Source organism: Capricornis sumatraensis, chromosome 2, assembly GCF_032405125.1.
Source record: "Capricornis sumatraensis isolate serow.1 chromosome 2, serow.2, whole genome shotgun sequence".
Taxonomy (NCBI): Eukaryota; Metazoa; Chordata; class Mammalia; order Artiodactyla; family Bovidae; genus Capricornis; species Capricornis sumatraensis.
Window position 1 is genome coordinate 151,738,129 of NC_091070.1, and position 23,581 is coordinate 151,761,709.

At 37.2% G+C, this 23,581-nt stretch overlaps 1 protein-coding gene across 4 annotated transcripts in view; it reads left to right on the plus strand.

Annotated features, from left to right (window-relative positions):
• Positions 1 to 23,581, plus strand: part of EVI5 (ecotropic viral integration site 5) — a 170,289-nt gene that overhangs the window by 16,381 nt on the left and 130,327 nt on the right. For all 4 annotated transcript variants that reach the window (XM_068966552.1, XM_068966549.1, XM_068966551.1 and 1 more), the window contains exons 2-8: positions 4,647 to 4,836; positions 5,473 to 5,697; positions 6,490 to 6,564; positions 10,832 to 10,957; positions 12,370 to 12,513; positions 13,474 to 13,563; positions 13,669 to 13,766. In XM_068966552.1, the coding sequence (XP_068822653.1) occupies positions 4,647 to 4,836; positions 5,473 to 5,697; positions 6,490 to 6,564; positions 10,832 to 10,957; positions 12,370 to 12,513; positions 13,474 to 13,563; positions 13,669 to 13,766 (948 nt within the window). The remainder of the gene's footprint in view (positions 1 to 4,646; positions 4,837 to 5,472; positions 5,698 to 6,489; positions 6,565 to 10,831; positions 10,958 to 12,369; positions 12,514 to 13,473; positions 13,564 to 13,668; positions 13,767 to 23,581) is intronic.

Sequence of the window (23,581 nt, forward strand, 5' to 3'; positions counted from 1 at the left end):
GAATGGCTGGTTTGTATGATAATTCTATGTTTAACCATTTAAAAAAATGCCAGACTGTTTTTCCAAAGTGATTTTACCATTTTATATTTCCATCAGTGTGTCTGAGGGTTCCTGTGTCTCCATATCTTCACCAATACTTGTTGTTATTTGTCTTTTTCATTATAGCCGTATTTTAATGCCATACTGTGAAGTAGTGTGTTGTTATGTTTTGACTGGCATTTCCTAATCACTAGTGATGTAGATCATCTTTGTGTGTGTTTATTGGCCAATTATATATATTTGTGGATAATTATCTATTCTTATTCTGTGCCCCTTTTTTAATTGGCTTTTTAGTATTGAGTTGTAAGGGTTATTTATATATTCTAGATAGAAGTCTTATGGGTTGTGCATATTTTTTCCCATTCTGTGGGTTTTCTTTTCACTTTCTTAATGGCATCCACTGAGGTACAGAACATCTAAAATTTTGAGGAGTCCAGTTTAAATATATTCTTTATTTTATTTGTGCTTTTGGTGTCATATTTAGAAAGGCTTTTCTTCTGTAGTGTATGTGTTCTGGAACTTCTTGTAAGTGGAATCAAGCAGTATGTACTCTTGCATCAGGGTTCTTTCACCTGGTGGGCTCCATACAGTCCAAGGGGTTGCAAAGAGTTGGAAAGGACTGAGCAAGTAACACTATACTTCACTTCTCTCACCTAATGTTTATAAGATTAATGTCATGTATCAGCAGCAGTTTGTATCTGAGTGATGTTGCAGTGAATGAATGTATCACAATTTGATCATTTATCTTTCTGGATATAGGGGTTGTTTTTGGACTTTGACTATTATGAATAACGCTTTTCTGAACTTTAAATTGTAAGTCTTTCTGTGGATGTAGGTTTTCATTTTTCTTGCTGTCATATAAAAATGTATTCAACTTTATGAAGAATTGCCAAATAGTCTTCATAGTGGTTGAACTCTTACATACTACTGACATGGATGTATTAAAGTCACAACTGGTCTCATCTTTGGCAGCACTTAGTATGGCCAGTCTTTAAAGTTGTAACCATGCTGATTGTGTACATGGTGTGGTTTTAACTTGGGTTTCTTTGGTGACTAAGGATGTTGAATGTTTTTCAGTTGCTTATCAGCCACTTGACTATTTTGTTTTGGAAGGTGTCAGTTTAAATCTCTTACTCATTTTAAAGAATGTGTTGTTTGCCTTCTTAATTATCAGTTGTAAGTGTTCTTCCTGTATTCTGGATACCAGTCTTTTGTTAGATGCATATGTTGACGATATTCTTTTTTTTTTTTCTTCTTCAGTTTGTGGCTTACCTTTTCGTTTTCTTAAAAGTAGAGCTTTTAAAATTTGAAATGCAATTTAGTATTTTTTAGTCAATTTTTTCTTTTATGGTTAATGTTTGTTTGTGTCCCATTAACAAATTTTGCGTTTTCCAAGGTTGTGAAGACTTTTTCCTGTTTTTTTTAGGACGTTTTATAGTTTTTATATTCAACTCTGTTGTCCATTTTGAGTCTTTTTTTTTTTTTTTGGTATTATGTGAATTAAGGCAGGGACAGTATCTTTAAATAATATAAAGTCTGTACTTGGAATATTTCATTTGTAATGGTGTTCAAAGTTTTATATATTTGTAGTACTTATTGCATTGTTCTCTGAAGATGAACTGCTTAACTCTCTTCTCTAATCTACCCATGAATTCATTTGGTTTTCCTGCTTATCCTAAAAGTTATAACATGGAGATCTCTGAGACCTTTCTGACTGTTAAAAAACAAACAAAACACCCTTCTTTTTAGGTACTTTTTCATTTATGCTTTCATTATATCTCAGATTTCTGTTTAGCTTAGGAAACACCAGTATTTCCTTTTTAACTGCATGTCTTTATTAATGGTAGTGGTGCAATTTAATTATTTGTCATATAGTGAAGTCACTCAGTCATGTCCGACTCTTTGTGACCCCATGGAATGTAGCCCATCAGGCTTCTCCATCCATGGAATTTTCTAGGCAAGAGTGCTGGAGTGGGTTGCCATTTCCTTCTCCATGGGATCTTCCTGACCCAGGGATCAAAGCCGGGTCTCCTGCATTACAGGCAGACACTTTACTGTCCGAGCCATCAGGGAATCCTAAAAAAGTGAAAGTCACTCAGTTGTGTCAGACTCGTTGTGACCCCATGGACTATACAGTCCATGGAATTCTCCAGGTCAGAATACTGGAGTGGGTAGCCTTTCCTTCTCCAGGGGATCTTCCCAACCCAGGGATCGAACCCAGGTCTCCCACATTGCAGGAGGATTCTTTACCAGCTGAGCCATAAGGGAAGTTAGCAAGCATTCAGTGAATAATTAAGTGAAATAAACTTGGATTCAGGTTATTTCTGTAAAGTTTGTTTCTGTATTCCATTTATAAATCTTGAGGTTTAGAATCATACATAAAATTACTTTGTACATACACTTATTTTTTTATAAGTTATATTGTGGACTTATTAAAATAATATCTATGGAAAAATAGTATTTAAAGCAAAACTTTATCATTAGTTTTTTTCTGATAAAGACTATAGCAAATAATTGACCCTGAATTTAGCTGTTTTATAAATTTTTCTATTTCTGGCAATATTTGGGACATTTTATTTCATTTACTGTTGCCATGAAAAAAATGCATTAAATTTTACCATGAATAAGGAAAGTTTTCTAGTTTATATTATTGTGTTATTGAGTTTGATCATCTCGTATTTGAAGTTTTTTTTTTCTTTAATATGGGGATTTGAGTTTTATTTCCATTCTGTCAGTTTTCAGTGTATTTTGTTTTGAGCTAAATACAAAGACAATATAAAGGGATATAAAGATGAGTAAGATATAAATGTGGCTTGCAAGGGATTTTTTATAATCTGCTAAATATAATTTGACTCATGTTTCTTTATTAGTTTTTATACATCATAAGTTAATATTGGGAGCATTTTTTGTTTAAGCAGATGATTTTCTGAAGGAGTTACTGGAAGTAAATAGTATCCATGTTAAATAGATGTTTTAGGACCCCATGGCATGTAATTTACATCTTAATAATGATAGAGCCACATTTTCCAGCCTTTTTTTTTTGATAGCCTGTTTACATGTGAAAGAAGTAATGGATTTGATGTTGTATTGAGTTATGGAATGGATCTCTGAAATTATCTTCACCTGTCTTTCTACAGATAAGGAAGAGGCCTTAAACAGGGCCTTAACAGTGAAGAGGTCTCAATTTAAAAGTGCAAGTCCAGTGATAAATGACAGTTGTTAGCTGGCCTGAGTTTCTGGGAGATAGTAGGGTTTATGGAGAGTTAGTGGATTAAAGTCCTTTCTCATTTAAAGGGAGAAGCTTCTACCCTGCTATACCCTGTTTTTCTGGAATATAGGCTAGTTTTGCCCTTTTTGTTTTTTAAGAGATCCAGAATTGTAAATACAAATATATGTTGGAGAAGGAAATGGCAACCCACTCCGATATTTTTGCCTGGAAAATCCCATGGCTAGAGAAGCCTGGTGAGTTGCAGTCCATCAGGTTGCAAAGAGTTGGACATGACTGAGCAACTAACACACACACACACACACACACACACACACAAATGTGTGTGTATATAAACAAATGAAACCTTCTAATTTTAGTTTTAGTAATTGTTCATTTTTTTATTTTACACAAACATTGCATGAGCCAGACAAAACACTCTTTGGGCAGATCAGTTATACCTGGGTGAAGCAAAATTGAAAGAGACAAAAGATTTGATTAATTTGTGTGTCTGCCTTACTTTTTTAGTCCTAGACACATTTTAAACATGTTAGGATTAGTTCTTCCATAAAATTAGTTAATACCTCTTCCAAGTATAGTTTCTTTTTCCCTGGAGCCTTCCCAATGAATTTCTCCCCAGAAGATTTCTTCTAATTTGAATTTTTAGTGGAGATAAAGGGAAATTATGATGAGACTAATAGCACTAAAATATTTAACATAATTTACTTTATCAATTTTTAAATTGCTATTCTTAGTAGAAAAAAATATATAGCAATCAATTTTGTAGATGTCAACCAAATGTTTTTAAAATTACATATATTTTAAAAATATGGCTAAATTGCTATAGTGAAGCCCTTAAGTATCATCATGTTATTGCAGGAAGGGGGACCTCTTCCAGGGCCTGAGAGTGGGCTCGCTCTTGTCTAACACTCGGAAATGGATTGTCCAAGGAGGTACATATGGTGACAAAGCAAGATACTTTATTGGGAAGGGGCACCTAGTCAGAGAACAGGAGGGTAAGGGAATCCAGGAGGACTGCTCCGCTATGTGGCTTGCTGTCTCAGGTTTTGCATTGATGAGATTAGTTTCTGGGTTGTTTCTGGCCAATCACTCTCAAAAAAGAGTCCTTCCTGGTGGCATACCTATTGCTCAGGCAAGATGGATTTCAGAATCCTGGGAGGTGATAGGACAGGTGGTGTCTCCTTTTGGCCTTTCCTGAACTCTTCCATTTGGTGGTAGCTTATTAGTTCCATGTTCCTTACTGAGACCTCCTGTGGTAAAATACTCACGCAAATAGTTACTATGGTGCCTGGCCTGGGTGGGTGGTTTTAGTCAGTGTTTCCTCTAATATTGTCATCTACTGTCACTGTGAGATCTTGAACAATTTTTAATTATATTTTAGATTGTTAGAGACAGATAGTAAGTCTTTAAGATCTGTAAATGGATCAAGAAGGAACAGTGGCTCCTCCCTGGTATCAAGTTCATCAGCCTCTAGCAACCTCAGTCACCTTGAAGAAGACTCTTGGATTCTTTGGGGAAGAGTTGTTAATGAATGGGAAGATGTGCGCAAAAAGAAGGAGAAACAAGTAAAGGTATTCATATTCTTTGCTGAAGTTCTTCCTCTTATCTCATCAGGCAGAGATTGATAGAGGATTAAAAAAAAAAAATTGGATTCTAGTACTCCCAGGTGCTATGATGAAGAGGTTTGCTTTATATGTTTTCTTCAATTGTGCCAATAGAAGTTTTGATTTGCAGTTATCAGCTATTATAAAAGTCTCCTAGCTGTAGAAATATAGATTCAGAAATGAAGTGGTGACATCCAAAATCCTTTAGTTATCATTATTTTACTTTTTTTTTTTTTTAAGCATAAAACAGCCCATTGAAAGATCATGGTTACCATGTCATTCACAGCTCTGCAGATTATCAGTTCCTTAATACCTTGAGAAGCCATACTCTGAGTGAAATGACAGGAATTTATCCGCAGCATTGTTGTTCCTCTGATCAGAACATAATACATCAGTATCTTAGCCAAATCTTAGCTTTGGTTAAAAAGTTCCCTAGTCTTATTATAAAAGTAGCTTTGTGAATTAAAATTTGAGAAAGTAAAAAGAAAAAAATTTTTTTTGAAAACGTCATCTACTCCACTCCAGCTTCCAATCCCTGTGGTTTTCAAGGTAGGAAGCCTAAATAAGTCATTTAAACATTTTTATTTTATTTTTTTTTTTTAGGAACTTGTTCGTAAAGGGATACCCCATCATTTTAGAGCAATAGTTTGGCAACTTTTGTGCAGTGCACAAAGTATGCCAATTAAGGATCAGTATTCAGAACTCCTGAAAATGACCTCACCTTGTGAAAAGTTGATCCGAAGGGACATTGCTAGAACTTATCCTGAACACAATTTTTTTAAGGAAAAAGATAGCCTTGGACAGGAAGTTTTGTTTAATGTAATGAAGGTAAGTTCTATTTATTCATTTTTTTGGGGGGTGTGAAATAAATTCTTATGTTGAAATTAAACATTTCTCATAATGAAGTATGAACTCATCCTAGTAATCAGTTGCTTTGGCAATCAATTTGATTTTAGCATAATTTTGACTTTAATTCTGATGTTTAAGTTGCTGTCTGATTTGGAGAACTCTTGGAAAATTCCTTACATTGCTTGGTATTAGTTGAAGTCAAATAACCTATACATACCATAGAGAAGACCCTTCATGAAAATGAGTAATTCACCTTCTATGAGTTTCACAATCTGGGAGCCAATTTTCTGTTTGCCGTGGCCAGCGTCACTAAGAGCTCCTCACCCTTGAAAGTCTGCGGCATTGTAATTTTTTCTTCAATATTGTCTTTTCTCTTTGCATAATTCCTTTCCCTTTTAGCTACCCCTGTGAAATTATGATTTCTTGTTAAACCATATCAATTTTGTCAGTGCTTTACCATCATCCTACTCAAATTTTACTCTATCAGCTACATTATTTTTAATGATTTTTAAGCTTTGCCACTTCCCTGAGTACAAATTCCTTTATTTTCTTGTCCTTAAGAGTGGACAATTCCTAATTCGTAAATCATCAAAAGAAAATTTTATGTAGTAAATCATATAGGGTAGGATAGCATGTACAGCAAAGCAAGCAAGAGCTTCTCTAAAAAATAAATGGTCTTTAACCCACATTCTCACCATTTTTAGGCTTGTAGAGAAGGAAGGTATGCTATATCATGATAAAGTATTTTGAACAACATTTTTTACTTTTTAGGCGTATTCTTTAGTGGATCGTGAGGTTGGTTACTGTCAAGGAAGTGCTTTTATAGTTGGATTGCTGCTTATGCAGGTAAGTTATATAAGTATTAAAGTTGGAGAATTTAAAAATCATCCTTGTTTTTAGTAAGTGGATTTTGGGTGTTTTTCTCCTAAGCATAATCTAAATAAGAACATTTAGTTTGCACTTTAAAATATTAAACATGTTGAAAATAACACATGGTAAATATCCTGCCACTAAATCAAATTTCATCTTATCTACATTTGGAATCTTATATGTCTGTATTTAATGAGGAATAATCTTTTCCCAGCTAAGGAGGACTGATTAAAGTGTTTCTATAGAAATCTTACTTTATGGGACTTCTCTGGTGGGTTTGATCCCTTATTGAACTAAGGTCCCCCATATTGTGTGGCAAGGCTACATGCACACACAAGTCATAGTTATGATATACAGTGTCTTTGGAAGTTTATACAGTACTTTTATTTGTCACAGAACTGAGGGCTTGTTACACCTCTCTTATTATAGGCTTAAAAATAGAGGTACTCAGTCACTTCTGCTGCCTTAGGGATAAACACATTTCCATTGGCAGTGGCTTGTATTGGGTGGGGTGTTTTTGAAAGTCAAGGACAGGACAGTAAGTCATAGCTTTGACAGGAAATAGCATGTGGTGTTATCTATTTAGCATTATTGAAAAAATTTTAAAAGTCTATCTTACTGTTGTATTAAGTCTCAAACTGAAATATAACTTGAAAAGAAATCTTGGAGAAAACTTTTGAGTCATATAGGCTTGTTTTTGCAACTCAGTTCTACACTGAGTTCTGTAACCTTGGGCTAGATTATTTTAACATCCTTTTCTTAGCCTTAATTAGGTACTACTTCTACTTTTAGATTCATTATGAGGGTTATATAATATATGTAATAGGCTAGCATGGTGTTTGACACATGGTAAACATGCAATAAAAGTTCCGTGACTTGCCCAAGATCACATATCTTGATAGATAAGAGCACTGTAGGAATCAGAAACTGTTTCTCCACTGTTACTGTTGTTCAGTCGCTCAGTAGTGTCACACTCTTTGTGACTACATGGTGTGCAGCATGCCAGGCTTCCCTGTCCTTCACCAACTTCCGGAGCTTGCTCAAACTCAAGTCCATTGAGTCGGTGATGCCATCCAACCATCTCATGCTCTGTTGTCCCCTTCTCCTGCCTTCAGTCTTTCCCAGCATCAGGGTCTTTTCTAATGAGTCAGTTTTTTGCATCAGGTGGCCAAAGTTTTGGAGTTTCAGCTTCAGCATCAGTCCTTCCAATGAATATTCAGGACTGATTTCCTTTAGGATGGACTGGCTGTCCAAGGGACTCTCAAGAGTCTTCTCCAGCACCATAGTTCAAAAGCATCAATTCCTCGGCACTCAGCTTTCTTTATAGCCCAACTTTCACATCCATACATAACTACTGGAAAAACCATAGCTTCGACTAGATGGACCTTCGTTGCCAAAGTAGGGTTGCTGCTTTTTAATATGCTGTCTAAGTCTGTCATAACTTTTCTTCCAAGGAGCAAGCATCTTTAATTTCATGGCTGCAGTCACCATATGCAGTGATTTTGGAGCCCAAGAAAATAAAGTCTGCCACTGTTTCCCCATCTATTTGCCATGATGTGATGGGACCAGATGCCACTATCTTCATTTTTGGAATGTTGAGTTTTAAGTCAGCTTTTTCACTCTCCTCTTTCACCTTCATCAAGAGGCTCTTTAGTTCCTCTTCACTTTCTGCATAAGGGTGGTGGCATCTGCATATCTGAGGTTGTTATTTTTCCTGGTAATCTTGATTTCAGCTTGTGCTTCATCCACCCTGGCATTTCACGTGATGTACTCTGCATATAAGTTAAATAAGCAGGGTGACAGTATATATCCTTTCACAATTTTGAACCAGTCCATTGTGCCATGTCCGGTTCTAACTGTTGCTTCTTAACTGCATACAGGTTTCTCAGGAGGCAGATAAGGTGGTCTGGTATTCCCATCCCTTGAAGAATTTTCCACAGTTTGTTGTGATCCACACGGTCAAAGGCTTTAGCATAGTCAATGAAACAGAAGTTGATGTTTTTCTGAAATTCTCTTGCTTTTTCTATAATCCAGCGGATGTTGGCAATTTGATCTCTGGTTCCTCTGCCTTTTCTAAATCCAGCTTGAACATCTGCAAGTTCTCAGTTCTCATACTGTTGAAGTGGAGAATTTTGAGCATTACTTTACTAGCATGTGAGATGAGTGTAATTGTACAGTAGTTTGAACATTCTTTGGCATTGCCTTTCTTTGGGATTGAAATGAAAACTGACCTTTTTCAGTCCTGTGGCCACTGCTGAGTTTTCCAAATGTGCTGGCATATTGAGTGCAGCACTTTCACAGCATCCTCTTTTAGGATTTGAAATAGCTCAACTGGAATCCCATCCCCTCCACTAGTTCATAATGATGCTTCCTAAGGCCCACTTGACTTTGCATTCCAGGATGTCTGACTCTAGGTGAGTCAGACATGGTGTTAAAATAGTTAAGAGTACTGGGTATATGTTTTGTGTAATCTTAGTACTGCTTTAAAATTGGGTAAATAGTGTCCCCACTAGACCTTTGCAAAAGACATGATTCTTATTAACTCGGTGTCATAGAGAAAATGTGTATCAGAGAGAAGGGGCAGTTAGTTGCAATAAGGCATTGAGGTCCAAGGAGGGACATGAGCGTCTCTACCCCTGCCCTCTTCCAGTGCCGAGGGAGAGAAAACAGCTTCCTCAGGAGACAGCCAGATTTCGGTTTTGAAGTATCCTTAGGGGGAGTCAGGTTTCACTTAGAGAAAGACAGTGAAAGAACATTTGATGAAGGGATTGAGGGTATAGATAGAATATTTTATTGATGGCAGGCTATTAGTTCCAGAAAGTGCTGTGTAAAAGGTTTAGGGCATATTAGAAATGGGGTAGATTATGGAAGCACTGGAAGCACATGGGATGAGTGTTCTAGGATACTGGGTTTCTTGTAGTGACTGACATAAAAATCAGTGAGGCTATAAAGCTTGATAGGATTAATGAAGATATGTGTTGGGAGGAAGGAAGGAAGGATGAGTTTTGCTAAGAATAGTTCTTGGCTCCTGTTCATTGCCGGTGTTGAGGCCAGGGAAAATGTATTGTTAATAAATGTAGTCTTCAATAAGAAAAGTGCTTAGAGACCTTTTGAGGTTTCCTCTTTTGAAACACACTGGTATAGTGTGAGTGAATGAACATTAGAAAATTTTATCGTTAGGACTGTATGCTCCCAGGGCATGGGTTTGGAGAACTCAGATCTCTGCATGACCAAAAAAAAAAGATCACACAGTAATTTGTATGTTATGTATCTAAATTTAATATCTGTGTAACTCTACAGAGCTTTTATATTCAGTATCTTAGTTGATGTAATTATCTAGTGAGTTACACACAAAATGTGAAATTGAAACCTTTAAAACCCTAATTACATTTCTGCTCAGAACCCGTGAAAAGCCTCCCATCTCACTTAAGATAAAAGTTCAAGTCCTTACAGTGGTTTCTAAAATCCTAAGGTTTGGTTTGTTGTATTTCTCCTCTGTAACCATACCTTCATTTGTAACATCACTCCTAATTTAGTAGTCCCCCGTTTATTGTTCCTTGAGCATGCCGCTCGTTTTTCCATTTCAAGACATCTGTACTGTTCTCTCAGTACTGTTCTTCTCTCAGTTGTCCCCTCACTTTCAGTATTCTGCTCCAATGTTGCCTTACCAAGAGATGTTCTCTGACCTACCTATAAACAAATAGAACGTATCTCCCCAGGATTCCCTGTTGCTTTACTTTGTCTTATTTCCATAGCGCTTTGCACCATCTGACATATATTAATTGATTTATTCCATATATTGCCTGGAGAATCCCATAGACAGAGGAGCCTGTCAGGCTACAGGGTGGATCACAAGAGTCGGCACTATTAGGGACTAAACCACCATGTATTGTCTTATCTCCCCCTACTGGAAGGTTCAAACTCCCTGAAAGTAGACTATTTTGTTCACTTGTGTATGAGAGAGAGAGAAGTATCTAGCTTTAAATGAATATTTGTTGATTGAATTCATGAGTTAGGCAAGTGAGGCAGCTGGTCTCAGTTGTAAGATTTGCCTAATTTCTCATTGATGGTGGTAGAATGGGAAGTTAGAATCTTCTGAGTCCTAGTCCATTGCTCTTAATATTATATCACTTGGCACTCAAAACAGTGGTTATAGTTGGATAAGTACTTAGTTTAAATGTATTTAGCTTATTTGTTTATCACAGAACATTAATAGATGTTGCTTTTTTTCCTCCTAATGCAGATGCCAGAAGAAGAAGCTTTCTGTGTATTTGTTAAATTAATGCAAGATTATAGACTTCGTGAACTTTTTAAACCAAGTATGGCAGAATTAGGCCTTTGTATGTACCAGTTTGAATGCATGATTCAGGTAACAGTGTGGTGTTAACCAAAAACATACTGCCTTTATATTTTTTGTCATCTTGGTTTGAGTGACAACTAAGCAAATTTAATGTCAAAAGCATTAAAGCAACTGAAAAAAAAATCAGTTTTGATTACATGATTATTTGTTGGTCCGTTAACCCACAGTTTAGACTTTACTTCCCAGTTAGGTGCTGTGCCAGGTAGATCATCTGGAACTTTACTACAATTTTTATGTTCAAATCTTAAACATTTGTGCCAAATATATCATAACCTAGGTGCATGAGTTTCTTTATTATGCCGTGTTGATCACATTATTTTATGTAGATTATGCTCTCCTACAGAAGCCCATGACATTTGGACGCTGATACAATTCATTTCCTTTGAGATGGGATCTCATCTTTTCAATTCTCTCCCGCCTTTCCCCTACCTTTCTTTACTGCCTTTCATCTCACTTTTTCTGCTAACCTGTAATCTTAAAAAAATTACTGTTTCTATCCTTTTATATTGTTAATTTAAGATTCATAGTCTTATTGACTGTCTGAGGGTAAAGAGAAGAGAAAGAGAGGAATCAAAACCAAGTAAAAAATACCTTTAAAGTATTTCACCTTGCTGGATTTAATTTTTGTATTTATATAAGTAGATTTGGTATTTTTCCCTGTGGTGTAATGGTATAAATATTCTCCATTTACTTACATTTCCATTAGGTAAGCAAAATTTAAGATTATAAGTTAAGGATTCAGCTGGGATAAGAGCCATTTTCCTGAGAAAAGTCTCCATTTCCCTGGCAGCCTTACCCACAGGAATTTTAAAATCCTTTACCTTTTCTATGTGTGATGAGAAGAAAGGGATATACCAAATGTTTTTGCATTTTAAAGAGAAAGACAAAGTAGGTCTTGATGATTCTTATTGGTCTTTTAAATAGTAAGCTTATTTTTATCAACCTTAAACTCCCTTGGTTTATTTTCAGTTAATGTGTCATTTATGTTTTGAATTACTAGAGTTGCTGAAGTATCTCGGATGAGAAGGGAGCTTAGGATAGGCAGTCAGGGTTATATAGCACCTGAAAGTATTTCAACATAGCATCTTTCCTTTAAAAACAATTTTTTTTTGAAAATGTTATAGTTTATATAAAAGTAAAGAAAATTGTAAAAATTTTACTTATTTATTGTAGTTTTTCTTATTAAGAAATCATTAGAAAGTTCCAACTTTTTAAGTTCCAACTCCACATCCTTTTTCCTTTCTTCCTTTTCCAAATAGTAACCACTATCTAAAGTGTCCACTTCTGCCTCTTATTTCTTCCATGTGATTCCTGAATTTTTATGTTTATGTTTGGTAAGGGCTAATTTAGTATGTGTACAATAGTTTGGCTTAAAATACTCAGTTTTATAGTGTTTTAGTTAATTCCTTTCTTCTGTTTAGGAGCACCTTCCAGAGCTCTTTGTGCATTTTCAGTCTCAGAGTTTTCATACCTCAATGTATGCATCATCATGGTTTCTGACTATCTTCCTTACAACTTTTCCACTACCAATCGCAACAAGGATATTTGATATCTTTATGTCTGAGGTAAGTTAGTGGGCAACTTACCAGACTGAGCAAAGGAATCACTGGGTTAATGAGAGCTAGGCAATGAGGAGAACAATAAAGGAGACTCATGTGTTCCATGCTAAACTACTTGCATGGATAATCTCATTTAATCCTATAAGATCCCTATGAGTACTGTTCATCTCCTCATTTGATGGATGACAGGTGAAGAAGCTGATACTTAGAGAAAGATTAAGTAGCTTGTCTATGGACACATAACACATAAGTGGTATAGTAACCAAGATTCAAACATAGGCAGTCAAAATCAGGAGCCCGTACTCTTAATCAGATCTGAATTACCTCCTTTTTGATTTAGTGAGAATTAGTGAGGGTTAAAATTTCCTTTACAGTTAATATTGTTGCAATGCATCTGTTACCCAAAGAAGAAGTAATGAGTATAATTTTCTTCTATCCCATGAACACCTTGCAGGTAGTCCTTTTAATTGTCACTGACATGTAGTGGTGATCCTTTGTCTTCGGTATTTTGACTGAGAAGGTAGGAAGGTAAGGGTAGGTGATCAGTGATAGAGAGCACCTAAGAATGTTATTAATTGTTATTAATTACATCTTGGGAAGATCAATTTATATAACATAGCTTAATTCGGTTAGTCTGGAGCCAGGAAACTATGAATCATGTACTGATCTATCCTGGTTTGCCTGCCAAATCTGTCCTTTCTGTAAATAAAGTTTCTTGGAACATAGCCATCACTGTTTGTTGATATGATGTCTGTGTCTGCTTTTCAGCTGCAATTCCAGGGTTGATTATTTGTGACACTTATAGGTAGGGCTCCTAAAGCCTAAAACATTTGTTTTCCAACTCTTTACAGAAAATGTGTGCTCTCCTCTAGTTAAGGTACCTAAGTGTTTACCTTAATATTCTTTTGAGTGATTAGTTGTTGTGGAAGAGTAAGTTAAATTTGACTTTATAATTTGATTCTTCAGGGTTTAGAAATAGTGTTTCGGGTAGGATTAGCGCTTCTTCAGATGAATCAGGCAGAACTGATGCAACTCGACATGGAAGGGATGTTACAGGTAAGCCAGGTCCTGATTTCTTAAATGTCTTTAGATTTTACTATGTATTGGTGAATAATAAATGGCACTAAGTAATTCTTATGTTTTTCTTCTGTTGTATCTTAGCACTTTCAGAAGGTCATTCCACATCAGTTTGATGGTGGTCCAGACAAATTAATCCAGGCAGCTTACCAAGTCAAGTATAACTCTAAAAAAATGAAAAAGTAAGTTAAGTATTTTATATTTTGTTTTTTTAGTTAATATTGGTTTGTCAGTGCATTTTAGGAGATTAAATAGAAGCAGCAAAACATTCTAGTGGTGAGTACAATTTTCCTCCTCATTTTATAGAACTGTAATGTTTTCTTTGGTGGTATTAGTTTTTCATATGACATAAATTTAATATTGGAATTTCATAGTGCTCTGATGGTGCAGAGGACTATTGTGTATTACTGTTTTTTTGATGGCACTTTTAAAACTTTCCCATTCCACAGTGACTAGAATTAGGAACCTGGTAAGTGTATATAAGAGAGTTTGCTCTTGTTTTAGGAACCACTTTTATGGTGTGGTCCCTAACATTCTTTTCCTCTCAGTTGACCCCAGTCTGTCACTTAAGTTCAAGATTAGTGTGACGAGCAAGATAGTCATGAGGTGTGCATTAAGTTAAAATTTTGTTTATTGTGTATTCAGTTCAGTTCAGTCTCTCAGTCGTGTCCAACTCTTTGTGACCCCATGAACCGCAGCATGCCAGGCCTCCCTCTCCATCCCTGTCCACCCAAACCCATGGCCATCGAGTCGGTGATGCCATCCAACCATCTCATCCTCTGTCGTCCCCTTCTCCTCCTGCCCTCAATCTTCCTCAGCATCAGGGTCTTTTCCAATGAGTCAGTTCCTCGCATCAGGTGGCCAAAGTATTGAAGTTTCAGCTTCAACATCAGTCCTACCAGTGAACACCCAGGGCTGATCTCCTTTAGAATGGACTGGTTGGATCTCCTTGCAGTCCAAGGGACTCTCAAGAGTCTTCTCCAACACCACAGTTCAATCACATCAATTCTTCGGCGCTAAGCTTTCTTTATAGTCCAACTCTCACATCCATACATGACCACTGGAAAAACCAAAGCCTTGACTAGATAGACCTTTGTTGGCAAAGTAATGTCTCTGCTTTTTAATATGCTGTCTAGGTTGGTTGTAACTTTCCTTCCAAGGAGTAAGCGTTTTTTAATTTCATGGCAACAATCACCATCTGCAGTGATTTCGGAGCCCAGAAAAATAAAGTCAGCCACTGTTTCCCCATCTATTTGCCATGAAGTGACGGGACCGGATGCCACGATCTTCGTTTTCTGAATGTTGAGCTTTAAGCCAACTTTTTCACTCTCCACTTTCACTTTCATCAAGAGGCTTTTTAGTTCCTCTTCACTTTCTGCCATAAGGGTGGTGTCATCCTCATATCTGAGGTTATTGATATTTCTCCCGGCAACCTTGATTCCAACTAGTGCTTCTTCCAGCCGAGCGTTTCTCATGATGTACTCTGCATATAAGTTAAATAAGTAGGGTGACAATATACAGCCTTGACGTACTCCTTTTCCTATTTGGAACCAGTCTGTTGTTCCATGTCCAGTTCTAACTTGCTTCCTGACCTGCATATAGGTTTCTCAAGAGGCAGGTCAGGTGGTCTGGTATGCCCATCTCTTCCAGAATTTTCCACAGTCTATTGTGATCCACACAGTCAAAGACTTTGGCATAGTCAATAAAGCAGAAATAATGTTTTTCTGGAACTCTCTTGGCTTTTTCGATGATCCAGTGGATGTTGGCAATTTGATCTCTGGTTCCTCTGCCTTTTCTAAAACAAGCTTGAACATCTGGAAGTTCACGGTCCACGTATTGCTGAAGCCTGACTTGGAGAATATTGAGCATTACTTTACTAGTGTGTGAGATGAGTGCAATTGTGCGGTAGTTTGAGCATTCTTTGGCATTGCCTTTCTTAGGGATTGGAATGAAAACTGACCTTTTCCAGTCCTGTGGCCACTGCTGAGTTTTCCAAATGTGCTGGCATATTGAGTGCAGCACTTTGACAGCATCATCTTTCAGGATTTTATATAGCTCAACTGGAATTACTTTCTAGTGAAACTTGTTTTGTATGTATTTCATTAAAGTTCGAGATAAGCAGTCTTGTCACGTAAAGTTTGATTTCTGAAATAATAATAAAAGTGTTAAGAACAATAGCTCTGGGATCAGTTTCCGGAAAGACTGATTCCCCCATGTCGCTTCTTTCTTGCTCCCATTTTTCTGGCTGAATTCCCATCTGGAGCATGGATGCTATTCCACGTAATCCAAGTTATTCAGCCTCCTTTTCTCCACTAATCTTCCTACTACACTATCCATTTCTAATCTCTCTATATCTGTGATTAAATATGTATTTTTCCAAAGACGCCGGCTCCGTCCCCCCACCTTTGAATCACCCTGGATCCACCGGGACTGGACCCCGGCAAGTGGCGCCCGGAACAGGCTATTCGAAGGATTCTCCAGAAAAGCATTCAGAAGCTCTCAACTGACCTGCACCTGATTAAATTAAACAAAAAATGGGGCTATGCCGGGGCCAGCGTGAGGAACTCCGCCCATGGCAAAGGTCATTAGGAAGGAGGCTTGGCATACGCAAAGGCGTGATCAAGCCTCAGGAAACCCCCTGTTCCCGAGCATCTACCCCAAAACCAGAGTCTGTTTTATGCTCTCACCTACACCTCTGACTTTACGGGGGGCTCTCCCCCATAACCGTTTCTCTCGGAGAAGGAGTAAACGTGCAGCTCCAAGGCAATAAAAATTCTTGGGCGTGACAAGAGTGTTTCAGCTTATGGACTGCTCTGAAGGTTCTAGCCCACCTGTATAGGTTAGTCCGGCCACATGTGATTTACAGCCTCCCAATCTGAGAGGCACGAGATGTTTTAGACTTACTAAAGGCAAATTATTTTGGGGAGTTAGAAATTATTAGTATAATGGGTTGGTTAGGAATTATATTGGTGAAGGGTTTTCTCATTTGTTGTGTCAATAATTGCTGCTAATTCCCTGCTCTGGGTGGGACAAGGATGTCTCAGGTCAAACCTGTCTGCTGACAGACTAGCTTGTGTGACAGGATTATCCATACTCCTGCCACATGATTGTTTACTGCCTCTTAACCATAAACAGCACAGAGTTTTGGAGTATTTTGAGAGTCTTAATTAGCATAGGGCTTTTTCTTCTTGTTGAGTCAATGATTGCTGCCAGGCCTCCATATCCTTAGGCACTTGGGAATATATTAATCAATGTATTTGGAATATAGGAAAGGAAATACAGTAGTTTTTGATGTTAGCAATACTAGACTTTTTGAGCTAATGGATTTTCTCTTTTGTAATAGATCACTGTACTTTGTTATAAATCACTGTGTCCTTGCTATGTAAGAATGTAACTTTATCATATCTTAAGACTAAATAGATCTTAAGGGGAGCATTGGTGAAAGGATTTTCATTTGTTGGGCTGATGTTTGCTGCTAAATCTCCATGTTCCCTACCCTTCTAATGAATATAACTAACATATAGGAGAAATAAGTATTAACCTTTAAGATTAATCCTGTTAACCTTGGGTTAAATAAATTCCTTTCTTGATTGTAACTCACTACACCCTCACCCTATACGAATGCAGCTTTATTTGGAGGGTGGTGCCTGGTTTGAGAAAAAACACACTTGGAAAAAATAAGTTTTTTGGTTATCAGAAAGAAAGGATCATAAAATGTCAGCAGGTCTCACTCATGGCCAGAAGATGATGTAATATCCCTAAGACCTTTTTTTATACATTTATGTGAAGCACCTGATTTTGATAAAGGTCGGGACTGCTGACCCGCTCGTGACTCTGTATTCATCCCTATGTGTAACAAAAGGTATATAAGCAAACCCAAAAATAAAGAAATCGGATCAGTTTCCGGAAAAAAAAAAAAAAAAGAACAATAGCTCTTATTCTTCTAGCTTTCAACAGTTAAATAAATCTTAACCTGAGGTCATAATTAGCATTCCTGACACTTGTTAATGTGGTACGAGTTGCTTTAAAATGATAGCAGTACTAGCCTCACAGTTCTTAATATCTTTGCTGCTGCATAATAAAATGACATTAACATGTTCAGTGTACTCTCATAGAGATTCCTACTCCAAAAATATATTAGAATATGAGTAAATATTTTGTTATTAAAATTAGTTAACTCTAATTTGTGAAAACAGATAATCTATCATGTTCAGCTAGTATTGTTAATAAATTACCTGTGAAATTACTAATAACCAATTATATCGCAGCATCATTTTGAGACATTTTAGACTGAAAAGCTGTTCTGTTCTATAAAACCTTAGGAACCATCTCAGTTTCTGCCTCTTAACCTTAATTTAAAAGTACTTTATTGCTAAAAAATGCTAATCATTTGATCCTTTAGTAAGTTGTAATCTTTTACAGTAGTAACCAAAGATCCCTGATCACAGGTCACCATAACGAATATGCTTATGTTTTTTTCCTTTTATTGGTACTTGCCTTCCTTTTCCATTGCAATATCTACTTCTTACTGCTTATTATGCATATTCTGGAGAGTAATGTTTTATCAGTATTAAAGGATGAGTTTCATCTGTTTCTAATAAGTACCACTCTCAGAATATAATGAACTTAGACTTGGACCTGGCTCTGAAAAAGGTTCAAACTTCCTGTACATAGGATGATGGGAGAGCAGGGAAGTAAATAGCTTATTACAGTTATAGTTTCAGTTCAGTTCAGTCTCTTAGTCCTGTCTGAGTCTTTGCGACCCTATGGACTACAGTATGCCAGGCTACCCTGTCCATCACCAACTCCCAGAGCTTGCTCAAACTCATGTCCAAACTCATGACTCTCATCCTCTGTCGTCCCCATCTCCTCCTGCCTTCAGTCTTTCCCAGCATCAGGGTCTTTGTCAATATAACAGGTTATTAATTTGTCATGTAAGAGATGCATAGTCTATGTGTCTTTAAACTGTATACACAGTCTAGTCCGCTGGGGCCCAGGAAAATGTTCAGAGCATGGTCAACATTTATATTTATATCATTTATATTTATATAAATGTTTATATAAATTAATTTATATTTATATAAATTTATATAAGTAATAGATATTTCCATTTATATTCTTTCCTAACTTTTATCTGCATGATAATATTCCTGAGTTAGAGGTATTTTTACTGAGTTCAAGCATAGAATAGTCACCACATGACAGGCCAGTTAATCAAGAGTCAAGGAATAGTGCCTTTATTTGGAAAGCCAGCAGACTAAGAAGATGGAGGATTGGTGTCCCAATGAACAATCTTACCTGAGTTAGGATTTAGGCCTGTTTAATGCTAACAGGGGAGTGAGGGTAGCTGGTTGTTGCAGATGTCTTGGTGCTGGAATTCTTTTTTTTGCAGCAGTCCACAGATCTGATCACAATGTTCCTATAAACCCCCAACAAGACAAATTTTCTTCGTTTTACATCTTCTTATCTCCATATGAATAGAAAAGTGCTGTCCTTTTAATGATCAAGCCTGGGAGGCGGAGCCTTGAGAATGGGCTCTCATTTGTATTTCAGGCTCATGTATCTAGGCAACATCTTTGTACAACAGTTCAGAGCCAGAATGATTAAGCACAGGTAATAAAACACAAAGGTTAGAGCTAAAGGAGTAGATCCAATGTGGAGTCAGGTCTGTTCTTCATTACAGTATCTTTGTGTTCCTTTCTACCTTCCCTTTTACAGTCTGCCTTCTACTACTTTATGAAAGTAAGGCAAACCTGTCATGCTCCAGTTCTTACTGTGGTACGTTACTCTGGGATATAAAAATATCCGGGATTCCAAGTCAGAGGGGCAATTTCAGAAAATTTTGCTCCAGAAGGAGTGTGCCCTGAGAGAACTAAGCAAGAAAAATCAGATGGAGCAGCTTCTTACCTTATCCAGCTAATAGATGCTTGGCAGTACTGCCTTATCTTGCTTACAGTTAGAATTGAAAGTTAAAATGGTGATGATGGAGTTAAGTATTCAGTTCAGTTCAGTTCAGTTCAGTAGCTCAGTCGTGTCCGACTCTTTGTGACCCCATGAGTCGCAGCACACCAGGCCTCCCTGTCCATCACCAACTCCCGGAGTTCACTCAGACTCGCGTCCATCGAGTCAGTGATGCCATCCAGCCATCTCATCCTCTGTTGTCCCCTTTTCCTCCTACCCCCAATCCCTCCCAGCATCAGAGTCTTTCCAGTGAGTCAACTCTTCGCATGAGGTGGCCAAAGTACTGGAGTTTCAGCTTCAGCATCATTCCCTCCAAAGAAATCCCAGGACTGATCTCCTTCAGAATGGACTGGTTGGATCTCCTTGTAGTCCAAGGGACTCTCAATAGTCTTCTCCAACACCACAGTTCAAAAGTATCAATTCTTCGGCGCTCAGCTTTCTTCACAGTCCAACTCTCACATCCATACGTGACCACTGGAAAAACCATAGCCTTGACTAGACAGACCTTTGTTGGCAAAGTAATGTCTCTGCTTTTGAATATGCTATCTAGGTTGGTCATAACTTTTCTTCCAAGGAGTAAGCGTCTTTTAATTTCATGGCTGCAGTCACCATCTGCAGTGATTTTGGAGCCCAAAAAAATAAAGTCTGACACTGTTTCCACTGTTTCCCCATCTATTTCCCATGAAGTGATGGGACCAGATGCCATGATCTTCGTTTTCTGAATGTTGAGCTTTAAGCCAACTTTTTCACTCTCCACTTTCACTTTCATCAAGAGGCTTTTTAGTTCCTCTTCACTTTCTGCCATAAGGGTGGTGTCATCCTCATATCTGAGGTTATTGATATCTCCTGGCAATCTTGATTCCAGCTTGTGCTTCTTCCAGCCCAGCATTTCTCATGATCTATTCTGCATATAAGTTAAATAAGCAGGGTGACAGTATACAGCCTTGACGTAGTCCTTTTCCTATTTGGAACCAGTCTGTTGTTCCATGTCCAGTTCTAACTGTTGCTTCCTGACCTGCATATAGGTTTCTCAAGAGGCAGGTCAGGTGGTCTGGTATGCCCATCTCCTTCAGAATTTTCCACAGTTTATTGTGATCCACACAGTCAAAGGCTTTGGCATAGTCAATAAAGCAGAAATAGATGTTTTTCTGGAACTCTTTTGCTTTTTCCATGATCCAGTGGATGTTGGCAATTTGATATCTGGTTCCTCTGCTTTTTCTAAAACAAGCTTGAACATCTGGAAGTTCACGGTCCATGTATTGCTGAAGCCTGGCTTGGAGAATTTTGAGCATTACTTTACTAGCATGTGAGATGAGTGCAATTGTGTGCTGGTTGGAGCATTCTTTGGCATTGCCTTTCTTTGGGATTGGAATGAAAACTGACCTTTTCCAGTCCTGTGGCCACTGCTGAGTTTTCCAAATGTGCTGGCATACTGAGTGCAGCACTGTCACAGCGTCATCTTTCAGGATTTGAAATAGCTTAACTGGAATTCCATCACCTCCACTAGCTTTGTTCATAGTGATGCTTTCTAAGGCCCACTTGACTTCACATTCCAGGATGTCTGGCTCTAGGTGAGTGATCACACCATCGTGATTATCTTGGTCATGAAGATGCTTTTTTGTATAGTTCTTCTGTGCATTCTTGCCACCTCTTCTTAATATCTTCTGCTTCTGTTAGGTCTATCCATTAGAGACTCTTAAAATTTAAAAATAAAATACGTTCAAAAATTTTTGTGTATTCTAAGAAAGACACTTAACAGAAAAGACAATCCACAGAATGGGAGAAAACAATTACAAATCACATATCTGATAAAAGGTTAATATCTATATAGAGAACTCTTACCTATATATTATCTATTTACTCTTATCTATATATTAATATATAGATATATTAATATCTATATAGAGAACTCTTAAAACTCAACAGCCAAAGCCAAACAGCTGAATTTAAAAATGGATAGTGGATTTGAATGGACATTTCTCCAAAGAGATATAAGTGGTCAGTAGGCACATAAAATGATGCTCAGTATACAGCATAATATGGGTAAACTATGGAGACATGATACTGAGTGAAATAAACCAGTCACGACAGGACAAATACTGTATAATTCCATTTCTGTGAGATATTTAGTGTTCAGACTCACATACATAGAGCATAAAACGGTTGTTGTCAAGACCTGGTGAGAGGGGCAGGGGAATGTTATTCTTTCACAGGTATAGAGTTTCATTTTTTAAGATGAAAAAAGCTGTGGACGTGGTGGTGGTGACAGCTTCACAGCCTTCTCTGTGTGTGTGTATGTGTGAATGCATGCACTCAGTAGTGCTTGACTTTGACATCGCATGGACTGTAGCTCGCCAGGCTCCTCTGTACATGGGTTTCTCCAGGCAAGAATACTGGAATGGGTTGCTATTTCCTATTCCAGGGGATCTTCCTGGCCTGGGGATCGACCACCCCATCTCTTATATCTCCTGCATTAGCAGGCAGATTACCACTAGCGCCACTGGGAGAGACCACTGAATCGAACATTTAAAAATAGTGAAGATGGTAAAATTTGTTATATGTATTTTACTACAATACAAAAGTGTTCTGTGAGCTAAGTGAGACTGAAAGTAAAAGAAAGTAAAAGTGAGTGAGATTAAACATAGTAAATAATAGGTTCTTGTCTCTTGAGGGAGAACTTGATTTTTGAAAGGAGCTATAAGTTATGTGGAGCTTGGTTATTATTTGGAGGGTTAAACTTGTTATTAACATTTTTGATTGAGAACAATATTTAAAAAAATAAACTTGGTAGTACTAATTTTTGGATGGCCAGTAATTTTTTAAGATAATTTTATGCTTTAATAGTAAAGTTGCAAATATAGTACCTTACATTTGTTTCTCATTTCTTACTGTCTTACAGTCTGTGACAGTTCCTTAATCTTTTCTTATGTTTTCTGACCTTGACACTTCTGATTGAGCTGGCCAAATGTAATTTATTTAGAATGTCCTTCAGTTGGGGTTTAATGATTTCTCTTGATTAGATTGAGGGTATGCGTTACTGGGTAGTATACCACAGAGGTGAGGTGCCTTTCTCAGTACGTCTTAACACGGAGTGTGTGATGTGTGTATGCATTACTAGTGATGTTAACCTTGATCATTTGGCTCAGATGTTGTCTGCTAAGATCCTATACTATAAATTTTCTATTTTTTTCCTTTGTAATTACTAAACATTTTGGGAGAGATACTCTGAGATTGCGTTTAAACTTCTACCCACCGATTTTAGCATCCATTTTTCTTGCCGATGGCAGTTATTTATTGTGGAGCTCTAATGGTGATTTTTATATTTGCCTCATTCTTTCCACATTTATTAACTGGAATTTTTTTTGGTAGGAGCAGTTGTTCCTTTTCTCCCCTTACAGATTTCTTAGTCAAGCTTAGTTAAGATCCAATTGAATTTTGTCAATGTATTCCAATTTGAGGGGGAAGGATAGGTGGTTCTTTTGTAAGTAAAGGGCTAAATAGAATCTATAAGCTCAGTTCTATGTTTTGTGCTTTATATTTATAGCATTTTGCTTTTTAAAGCTTACTTTTCTGTGGTTCTTATTTTTATCATTATTTTAAAATATTTATCCTATTATTTATTTGACTGTACCAGGTCTTAGTTGTAACATGCGAGATTGTTGATCTTTGTTGAGGCATGCAGGATCTTTAGTTGTGGCATGTGGGATTTTTTTAGTTGCAGCAATTGAACTGAGTTGTGGGACATGGGATCTAGTTCCCTGACCAGGGATTGCACCCCGGGCCCCTGCAATGGGAGCCTAGAATCGTAGCCACTGGACCACCAAGGAAGCCTCTTGTTTGTTTGTTTGTTTTTGAAATAATTTTTTTTGTGTGAAAACGCATACAACTATTGAGATGATTTTTCTGATTTCAAATATTGCAAATCATAAGTTAAGGGGAACATAGCAAAATTGTATTTTGTGTTAATATATGGCTTTAAATTTTATAATTTCTGTAACTAAATTGGAATGAAAGCATACCTTTAACTTTCTTTTTC